Raw genomic sequence first — 11715 nt, forward strand, 5'->3', positions numbered from 1 at the left:
ACCGCCATAAATCGAGCTCCAAGTTAATTTTTCAGTTACATTTTTCTGAAGAGTATCAGAAAATATAAGAAATATTTTTGTACCACTGAAATAGTCACATACCTTCCCCACCAAAACTAGAAATAAGTTTAATTATTTTTTCAACCAAAGAGAAGGCTACACCAAGATTCCTTTGCTTCACAAGAATGTTCTCTCTATTTGAGGACGCCTTGGAGGCTTCATATTTTAGGTGTGCCAGGTCATTCAGAAGAACAGCAATTTCAACCCTTGATGACTCCAAAACAAGCAGAATACACCTGAAGAGATGCAGAAACTTAACGCTTTCCACGTCCCAACTCAAAAGGGGGGAAGGGAGGAGGGGGGCAAGTGAAAGCAAGAGGAAGACAAATTCAACACCAAGAATTTCTGCTTTACCTGTCAGCAGGCAGGGAAACCTGAGAGCCAGTCAAGTTTATCTCCCCAATAAGCCACCCTTCACCGACAATTGATATGACACACTCAGCCAGAAAAAGAGCCTGAAGCTTATGTGAAGGCGCTGCATAGAAATGAGAAGAAAGGAGAATTACCACAAAAAAAAAAAAACACAGAAGGACCTCAAAGCACATTATTGACACAACACCATGCACAATTTGCACTGAACTCGTAAAATGCCCAACCTAGGAAACATTGGATAGTCAATATAGAAGAGATTAAAATCATATGCCATTGAGGAGGAGACTGGAGAGTTTGACATCGGTAAAATGCTCTCCAGCTACAACAATTCAACAACTAATTTTTCTCTACCAGTGTAGAGAAATATCAAATGGATGGACAACGAACAACAACATAACCAGTGTATTCCCCCACATAGTGGGGTCTAGGGAAATATCAAATGGATAGACAACGAAACAAAGTGAAAATGAAACTTCACCTTCTTACAGTAAGGGCTATTCATAAAGCACAACAACAACATACCCAGTATATTCCCACAACGTGGGGTCTGGGGAAGGTAAGTGTACGCAGTCCATACCACTACCTCAAATGTGAGATAGAGAAGCTATTTCTGATAGACCTTCGACTCAAAATAAAACAATCTAAGATAAGGAATGGTAAAAGAACAAGATACAATAGAAATTAGCATATTCAACGATAAACAAGATACTCCAAGTAACACACCAAAAGATACAATATCTTAAACTCGTGTTAACCTTCTACCCTAATCCGCCTCCTCCACAACTTACTATCCAGGGTCATGTCTAATGTTTTGGACGGCGAAAGGCGACAAGAGGCGACAAGGTCCCGCCTCGTCACGCGGCAAGACGAGCGGCGAGGCAAACGCCTTTTGAATGTACAGTGACAATTGATATAAAAAAATTAAAATAATATATAAATGATCAAAATTTCAATAACACTAATATATTAGGAACTATTTCAAGTCAAAAATTAAAAATAGATAGTAGATAGATACTAAAAGTTTAGAACTTGAATTACTCAACAATCCAATATCCATAAAACAAGCAATACTAAAAATTTAAAGTTTATTGAGACGCCATTGAAATTGAAATAGTTGTTAATGATCAAGACATCAAGTCATTTGATTAGTATATTACTATCATACTATGTTAATTGAATTCTATATAAGTTATTAAAAAAGAAATTACATAATGAGGCTACAAGGCACAAGCTAACTGGTTACTGTTACAGTAACAGTGTTTTAAGTTTTTAAGACAAGTTCACTGTTACAAAATACAGCGGAAGGAAAATAGAAGAAGAAGAAGAGAAGAGAGGAAAAAAAAGCACCAATGTACAAGTCTAATTGCTGGATTAAGAAGAAGAAGAAGAAAGAAGAAAAAAATAGAAATCAATAGTACATTGGCTCACTGCTTATTGGAGTCGCCGGAGTAGTCGTCGGAATTTAATTTGTGAGATGGATGGTAGCAGCCGCAGTCACCACTGAGCAAGTTGGTAGAGCCAAAATGTGTAAATAAGCCTAAAATTAGTCTATATACCGAAAATCCTAAAATTTTTAAAAAAAAATTAAAAGGCGACGCCATTGTCGCCTTGCCATGTCGCCTTTCTCACAAAGGCGACGCCTTTTGATTTTCGCAACGCCATGAACTGAAGAGGCGACCAGGCCTCGCCTCGCCATTCGACATTGGCGACATGGCGAGCACCTTTTACAACACTGATCATGTCTTCGGTAAGCTGGAGCTTCTCCATGTCATGTCATATCACTAGGGGTGTTCATGTTAAAAACCAAACCGAACCGCGAACCAAACCAAACCGATTAATAAAATTAATACTCCCTCCATCTCATTTTATGTGTCACCATTTGACCGGATACGAAATTTAAGAAATAAGGAAAGACTTGGTAATGTTTACCAAATTGCGCTTTATCAAAAAATGTGCTATTAACTTTTTTTTAATTAAGTGGGACCAATAAAATTAAAAGTGAAATTGTGTCTTTAAATAGTTACCAAATAAGGAAAGATGACATTCTTTTTGGAACGAACCAAAAAAGAAATGATGACACATAAAATGGGACGGATTTGGTTTGGTTTTGTTTTAATTTTTTAAAACCGACACTTATGTGGTTTGGATTTGGGTTTACTCAAAAATAACCGATAAAATAACCAAACTGAACCGATAAAAATTATATATATATACACACACACACATATATATGTATATATATGTATACACACACACATACATATGCATATATAAATTATTTATATATTATTCAATAAAATATAAATATGTTTTATAATTTAAATTTTAATCAGGAATTTAACTTTAGTCATAGCACTTTTAGTCATATGTCTCCATCTAGTTGATGATACGTTATGAGATTTTATACGATTCACACTTTGAAAGGCAAATGATACTAATTGTGAAAATTATCTTGTTGTCTATGGGATTTTATAGGTGAGTTTATTAGACTATAGATAATCACTAGTTTTGAACTTTCTTTTTGGTCTCTATTGAGCAAAAAATTTATGTGTTTACCTTTTTTGGGGGGGTTACCATATTATTCTCTTATATGTAGTATCTAAATACTTTTGTAGAAGCGTTCATATGGTGTTGTTCATGGCGTTGCTTAAGTATAACACTAAATTGACATCTTAGTTTCAAGGTTGAGGAACAACAGTCGATTGACATCTCATATGTTGGATTGGATTTTTTTTAAGAAAACTTTCAACTTTTATCATTAACTAAAGTTATAAACCGAAAAAACGAACCGAACCGAACTAAACCGACAAGAACCAAACCGACGGTTATTTTTTGTGTTGGTTTGGTTTGGTTTTAGATTTTAAAAACCGACTAAGTTGGTTTGGTTATGATTTTGATAAATAACCAACCCAAACCGACCCATGAACACCCATACTAATCACCTCCCTCCATATTTCTTCGGTCTATCTCTACCTTGCTTGAAACCATCCCTAGCCAATCTCGCACACCTCCGCACTGGGTTCATGCTCCTCCTCATCACATGACCGAACCATCTCAACCTTGTTTCTCTCATCTTGGCTTCCACCGAAGTCACTCCCATCTTATCTCGAATAACCTCATTTCTAATCCTGTCTTTCCTAGTACAACCACACATCCACTGAAGCATTCTCATCTCCGCCACCTTCATCTTCTAGATGTAGGTTTTCTGAACAGGCCAACACTCTGCCCCATACAACAAAACCAGTCTAACCACCACTCTATAGAACTTACCTTTAAGTTTGGAAGGTACCTTTTTGTCACATAAGATTTCAGAGACGAGACTCCATTTCATCCACCCTACCCAATCCAATGAATGGCATCTTCATCATTCTCTCCATTCTGCTGAATCATAGACGCCAGATACTTGAAACTATTTCTCTTACTAATAGAGTGAGTGTCAAGCTTGACAACCACATCGGACTCATGAGACACCTCGCTAAACTTACACTCCAAATATTCCGTTTTGGACCTACTCAACCTAAACCCTTTAGATTCCAGAGTTTGCCTCCAAACCTCCAATTTAGCATTAACTCCACTACGTGTCTCATTAATCAAGACTACATCATCCGCAAAAAGCAAACAATTTTGCCTAGATGGATGGTTTATTAACACTTAATCCCAAAATACAATTTTGCATAACTAAACAACAATTGGTTCGTAACATAAACCTGTGTTACTAACGCAACTGGTAAATAAATATACAATGTTTAGTTCTGATAATATTTACACGGCTTATATATAATTGCAACAATTTCTATGCTAGTTGACTCAATTGAAAAAACTTTTCAAAACCAAAATCAATAAAATCTTATTGATCAACGTCACAAGAAAGATCACAAGATTGGCTATCATGACAATAATAAAAAGAAAATGATTATAAATATGTGATCTACTACTTCGTTTTGCATTTTAAGAATCTATATGAATAAACTTCAGATAAAGTATATTAAAAAATTATTAAATAAATTTAAAGCATATTCAAGATTTTGGCTTTAGGTAATCTATTCTATTGAGTCGTCCCTGCATTCAGATCCCTTTTTATGGAAGATTTAATTTAGCCATAATCAGTGGCGGAGCCAGCATTTTCACTGAGTTCATAAGTGAATATAAAAACTAATTGAAGAGGGTTCAATATCTAATATATATATATATAAAAAATAATTTTAACCATCTATAATAATTTTAACCATCTATGTATAACATAAGTGAATAACATAATTTTAACCATCTATGTATAACATAAGTGAATATAATTGAAGAGGGATGGCCTTGGCTCAGCGGTAAGCTTGCTTACCGTGGTGTGCCAGGGTCGGGGGTTCGAAACGCCCCTCCAGCGAAGCTGGGGTGAGGGCGCGTAGGTCAGGCCCGGAGTGGTCCCCCCCCTCCCCGACACCTACGGAGTAGGTATGAACCGGGTCGTCCCTATGTATAACATAATTTTCTGCCAAAGGGGGTTCATCTAGTGTAGATCCTCCACTGGCCATAATAAAGAGAGAATCTATATGCTTTAATCAAGCATGGCTAGCTCCGATCACAAAAACCAAGCAAGATCAGGTGACTTTAGAAATGCTCTCAATCATGAAGCAACTTCCTTAATAAGGTATAGCACTTGAGATAGATAAGATATAGCACTTGAGATAGATAAAGTGTGTTATCCAGTAATTCACTTTTAAATGTGTCTACGATAGCACCTGAATAAAGTAAAATATTTGTCAACTTTTTAAGTATTTTCATATATTTTCCCTTAAATTTCACAGGTGCATCAAGAAACAAAAGAGAAAACAAGCTAAAATAACTCCAGTGAGCAAAATATGAGAGATGTATGACAGAATGTTCATTTGAATAAAATGAAACCTTTCTTATTAAACGATTATGAAACTTCCCAAAAATTGAACTGTTGATCATTTGAGGAGCAATGTCACCATTTTTGATAACTAAGATACCAAAATTCTTGGTTGGGACACTCTAAATTTGAATTTAAGTCCCCAAAGAAAAAACACATCTAAGTAGGTAGAAGAAAAAAGATCTGAGGAGACGGTCAACCTTCTTAAATTTGCTCGTCACGATGGATTGAAGCTTGCAAGAGAAATTTCAAGCAGTTAAATAATGAAGGCCCATCGCAACATGCCCTAATTTATCTTTCGTTATGCTGCTGCACAAAATGGGAAGGAATCTAGAGCCCATTGCATAAGGCCCCTAAATTATTTGTCACAATCAACTTCCCACAAGTTCTATCACAGAACTGAAGGGCTCAAAGCTGCCAATTATCTCATTTTTGGTTGTCTATTCTTCATTGGGTTAGGAGTTCTCAACTTATGAAGAGAAATTCCACTTGTCCTATTTTTTTCCAAGTATAGATCACTAATTGGTTCTAATTGTGGTGAGAGATTGCTGTCAGCACATGCAAATTGAATTCAAGTGTGTTTTTGTGTGCTATTACTGTTATCAACATGGTGACACGGAGACTTTTCCTAGTAGGAAAGGTTCTTCTGTTGAATTAATTTCCGGAATTGGAAATTGATTCTTCTTGATTTATTTTGAAAAGGGAAACTAGACCTTGATCCCAAACTGGGAGGAGTTGGCTATATGAATCCTTCACATCAATTTGGCTCTACTAGTCGAATTTTATTTCAGCACAGATAATAATTTGTGTTTTTAAGGTATATCAAACGTTTTCTAATGCTCAAATTTATTCCTACACTGACTTAGGAGTCTCTAACTAAGCTTAAGAAAATTTTGCCAAATATATCATGCCTGAAGTAGGTGTAACAACAACTAAGTGTTTGTTGTTACTATTTAGTATTACCTATATGTAGAGATGGAAAAATAACCAGTTAAATGTGTCACCCACCCAACCAGCATGAACTTAAATGGGCTGGGTTATTAAAAAAAGTGTTGACGGGTCATAATGGATTGACGCAGATGACCCATGGAGTAGGTTGGGTAAGAAGTGAGTTTAAAGTTTAAACCATGTAACCCACGGGTTGAAGTTAAACCCAACCCAATGGGTCATTTTCTGTTATATCATTCCTCATTTAGATTTCTCAACCAGACTGTTTTTTCTTCCTATTTGTTTTTTGTTGCAGGAAAATTAGAGGGACACTTGTACAATCTATTCTATCTCCTTCTATCCCCTTTTTAAATACAATTGTTGTTCATTTCTTTCTCATTTTTCTCTTAGTCACTAAATTCTTCACAAAAATAAAGTGGCTTGTGGACCATACTCTTTTCTGTGTTGGTCAGAAACGTGGACCCCCACCGTAATGTTAATTGTTAGAGTATCCATCCTTTATCCTCCTTTCGCAATAAAACGATTGTTCCATTTTCATGTTAATGTGAAATTTATACATCAAACTTTTAACTTTGAAATATAATTTTTGAACTTACAAATATTCCAAATATAATTTAAATATAACAAAATTGGCATTAATGGGTCAAAACAAATTTTGCCTATTATTTCGTGCTTTAATTATACTGTTCTTTAATTTTACTAATAAAATACTCAAATTTGACTTTTTTTTATAACTGTGGTATCTGGGCCAGCTTGCGCGCACCTCAACTAAATCCATGGGATACCTGTCACCTCCACCAGTATCAACTATAACAAAAACGAAGTAACTCTATCTACCAAGGCTAAGACGGATGGGAAGAAACCATCTAGTATTTGTCTCTGTTGGGAATTGAACCTGAGACTTCATGGTGCTCAACCCACTTCATAAAACCACCAGGTCACACCCTTGGGTGCCTCAAATTTGACAAAATTAAATTATCAAGACCTATTCAGGTGAAGCTATTTAATATTCACATTATTTGTTAGCATAACTATGGTTCATTTTGCTTGTTAAGAAATAAACGTTTGTTGTCTAACTTCATCATATGAAAACCAACCACTAACAATGGAATAATCATAAATTCAAACTTACTTTAGGAATGGAACGACCCTATGATTATTTTGACCAGATCTTACTACTTAATATACAAATTAACCAAGTTGACTGAGCAACTTCCAAGGATTTGAGTTCTGCAGCCTGGACAACCCAAGGATTCTTGCATAGCAATAATAGTGTAAAAGAAAAGGTGAGAAAAATTGTTGTTGAACAGGTTGAGTTATGACCCATTATTTTACACATCTTGAACCAATCCTTATTGACCCAAATAAACTTGTGCAGCTTGGGTTACAACCCACTTATTATCTTGACCCATTTCGACCCACCCAAATTTGACACTTCTACCTATATGAATCATTTGCCTCAATGTGTTTTGTTATTACCTATATTGATTAAACTTTATTCCACATGAATTTGGATCTAGCTCATCCCTTTTTAGCAACTTCAATCATCGGTGTTACACCTACGGATAATGTACTATCTAAGACATGGCCAAATCATCTCATATGACCTACTCGCAGTTATGCTCTATGGACTGTCTGATATGATAATTATAATCTTAACTAATCTTGCATGAATACAATTTATCTTAACATCCGCATTTCTACAACACTCATCTTATATATATGTTAGGCCTCTACATTCACTCCCATATTCTCTTAAAAGTAATAAAAGTCATTTTCACGGGAAAGATGAAAAAATGGTACTACATTCAAAGTTGACAAATTTATGCAAAATGGATAAAGAAATATATTTATACATAAATTTTAACATACCAACTCGATTTTGCAAGATGGCCACAATACCAATCTGCATGTTTCTCGACCAAACGTCATTTCCCATTAAGCAAAGCGCATCATATACAGGTGCCTGTTAATTGTGTATGAAAAGCCAGTCAGATTCCAAATAATAGAAACATGACATCCAAACAATGGAGACATCACAAAAGGAGCATATATGGGATTTAAGGAAAACAAGGAACTTATGACTTAATGCAAGATAAAATGTATCAAGCCTTCTTCAAATGGTCAACTGTACATTGTAAAAGATCAGTAAGAGCATATCCCAATAGATAGGACTGTGCTACATCAATCGGTTTATATATCAATTTTCAATCTAATACAACCATACATTTTGAATGGTTTTTCCGACTGTTTCCTTTTACAATTCTATTAGTAAGGATATACAAGCATTTCTAATACATTCATGTCAAATACAAAAAATTAGTGCGCTGGGCTGCCCTTTTTTTTATGTATGATAAATACAAAAATTATGAATATCACTAGAGATAAAGAACAAAGCTAGAGAAGTTGCCTGACGGAGAGGGGACTGTTAGCAAATAAACTGATAACTACAAATGAATCAATCTATTGGCTATCCAAAAAAAAGGTATAACCATAAAACAGAATATTTTGAAAATTGAATATAGTTGACGGTATGTCAGTAAGGATACATGACCATATTACACCAAAAGTACAGACACATGTGCTTAATATAAAGTAACTAACATACAGAATATCTGTTGGACAGGATAGCTGATAGGAGGTGAAGTGCTTCAAACTTCAGTGAATTCTGCAGTACAGCAAACTGCTTTGCCACTGCAGACACCTACCACAAACAAATATAACACAAATTTAGTGCATAGAAAGTTGTGTAGATAGAGATACATGAAAAAGCACAATATGCTGTAAATTGAGCATCCAACAACTGCACCAAAAAACTTTAATTAGAGGGACTCAGTTCTGGTAGACTCACCACCGTTGCCAGGTCAGCTGGATGCTCAGAATAAACAATTTCTGAGGGTAGCTTAATGACAATGATTTGCACAAGTCTCATTGCAAGTTCAATCATATGAGACCCTGAAAACAATTTTAAATTGAAAAGGACCAAATTCAGAAACCACATCAGGTCGAATCTATGTAGAGACGGTGGAAAGCTTGTAGCGATAAGGTGACACTGTGATCCATAGAAAAGTAACATGTTTCAGATGATCAAACTAAATACCATCTGGTAGAATCATCAATTGTGAAGCTAGCACATTCAAGCCACCAGATTTGTACAAGGTTTTAACCCCTTCTTCATTAGCTGTTGAGACCAAAAACAAATATTCATATCAGTCTTCAATGATGGGTAATCCTGGTCTGGAAGAGTAAACAAAATGCTAAATTTTACAGATTTGGAAGGAGAAAAAGAAGGGAGATGATATGACTGCTCCTTTACGGACTTATTCTAGAAGAAAATCCAGGCAAGCAAGTGGAGATAATCTGTCTTAGTTAGTTTCAGATAAGATAAGTTATTTAAGTAGTTATTTATAGAAGTTATAATCAGTTATGTACAGTTGAAACTGTCTGCCTATGTCCTATCCTTATGTCTTAGTCAACAGCAACTGTCTACATACATCCTATCTTTATGTTTTAGTATAAATATTGTATCTGGAGAATTCAAAAAGGGAGAAGCAGTATTATTGTATTTGTATCTGAAGTTTTGTCCACTCCATACGGACTTAGTTATTGGTTAATGTAGTGTTTAAGATTCTTGCACTTTATTTAACCAGCAACATTTTCATTTCATTCACTTCTTCAACTTGGTTTCTATCAGGAGATGTACTTGTAATCAAGCAAATACACTGTACAGTAACATCTCAGTCGATCACTAAGCTTGCTGACACAATAACATAAACTACTTCAGAAATGGCAGAAACTAACTTGCATTTAGTAAAAGAAGCTCTCACCAATTTTTTACAGCAACATAAATTACAGAACTAAAATTACCAACAAAATGATTCACCAGAAAACATACTCTTTTGACATTGTCTCTACAATGAGAGGAATCTTAGTAACCATATTTTCAGAGGCTACAATCTGGGGAACTCTACAAAATGCTGAAAGAACTGTGATTGACAACTGCAAGTAGACGTCACGATTATTGCCCCCGACATCACTTCCTTTCCCCATTCCTATAAAGAACCAATTTTCAGATTAAAATACCAATTAACCAGTAATCTACAACTCAACCCCAAACTGAGGGAGACAACTTGAATCCTCTATATATTCCCCTCTACTAATTGGGTCCATCTGATCACACTTTGGTAAGTAATTATCTTTTAAGGAAAATTAGGACAATGAACCCTATAAACAAATTTGAGGATCGAGTGAGACCAACCTTGCATTCTAAAAGTGCAAACTAAAAATTGAATACAAAAATTTTCATTGCATATAGTTTACAGGAATTATGGAAAACCTCAACGGAAAGCAATGACAGTAAGGCCACTGAAAATGAAATGATTATCCATTGGCACACTTAACTAGCAATCCATATGCTAAAAAATCGCTGAACAAAAAGCGGCTTTACCAGTTAGAAGAAGGCGGTGAAGAAATTGAGGTCTTACGGCATCGTAAACCTTACGAATGGAGGCGTGGTCATCTTTATTGCAAAACTTGGTAACTAGAAGTAGACCCGCTAACCTCTGCTCATCCCTTTCTCCTATGCGTAAGTTCAAACAATCATCTAATGAAGGTTGTACTTGAGGTTGCTGTTGGGATGACAATGATGATGATGCCTCACTAGTTGAAGCTTGTTCTTCCTGAAATTTTAAACAGAACAAGTCAACCAAACAGATATTGTTTCGCAAAATTAAGTGGCAAAAGGAGGAAAGCGAAAGATATCATTGAGGACTTTAGCAACCATTGAAGCGGCTGGAGAAGAAGTTACGTAAAGCTTCCAAGGATTAAGGAATATGGAAATGGGGAGGGGCTTTCCAGGAAGTTCAGTCTGCGAGCTGTGGAGGGAATGTTTTAAAGTTCAGTCTTTGAGCGACACCTATGAGGGTAAAGCTAACCCTTTCAAAGTGTCAACATTAAAGACTAGCAAAGTTAAAACGGAAATATACCCTTCAATTGTTAAAAATTGGTTAAAAATACTCACCCTCCATCTTTAAGCTTAAAAATATTCTTTCATCTATCTATTTAGCTTAAAAATCTTAATGTATTAGAAATGACTTTAAAATATCATTCTTTGTTTATTGGTTCAAAACTATCCCTTTATCCATCTATTTGAATCAAAAATACCCTTAACAATAAATTTAAGTCCAAAAATATCTTTTCCTTTATATTATATTTTTTTTGTTTTCACGTAGGAGTATTTTTTTTTGTAATTACAATTTTTTAATTATGATATTATATATTTTTTGGTGGAATAGATATGCACTAATTAGTATATTACTTTTTTGGTTTCACGTAGTGATGGCTTTTTTTAGTTATAATTTATTTTATTATTATATATTTTTGGGGTTTTTTTTAATATAACTTTTTATTATTATGTTATTTCTGGGTTTTTTTAATTATAACTTTTTATCATT

The 11715-nt window shown here is 34.9% G+C and overlaps 1 protein-coding gene across 7 annotated transcripts in view; it reads right to left on the bottom strand.

The window, feature by feature from the left end:
- Window positions 1-11198, bottom strand: part of LOC107855231 — a 45642-nt gene extending 34444 nt beyond the window's left edge. For 2 of the 7 annotated variants that reach the window (XM_016700223.2, XM_047398291.1), the window contains exons 1-8: window positions 10710-10941; window positions 10158-10314; window positions 9363-9499; window positions 9114-9217; window positions 8871-8966; window positions 8135-8228; window positions 415-535; window positions 103-296 (exon numbers count right to left, since the gene is read on the bottom strand). In XM_016700223.2, the coding sequence (XP_016555709.2) occupies window positions 103-296; window positions 415-535; window positions 8135-8228; window positions 8871-8966; window positions 9114-9217; window positions 9363-9378 (625 nt within the window). In that variant the 5' untranslated portion in view covers window positions 9379-9499; window positions 10158-10314; window positions 10710-10941. The other 5 variants (XM_047398289.1, XM_047398290.1, XM_047398293.1 and 2 more) reach the window with 5 other exon arrangements.
- Window positions 11199-11715: the final 517 nt, after the last annotated feature.

The sequence above is a fragment of the Capsicum annuum genome, chromosome 10 (assembly GCF_002878395.1).
Source record: "Capsicum annuum cultivar UCD-10X-F1 chromosome 10, UCD10Xv1.1, whole genome shotgun sequence".
Classification (NCBI taxonomy): Eukaryota; Viridiplantae; Streptophyta; class Magnoliopsida; order Solanales; family Solanaceae; genus Capsicum; species Capsicum annuum.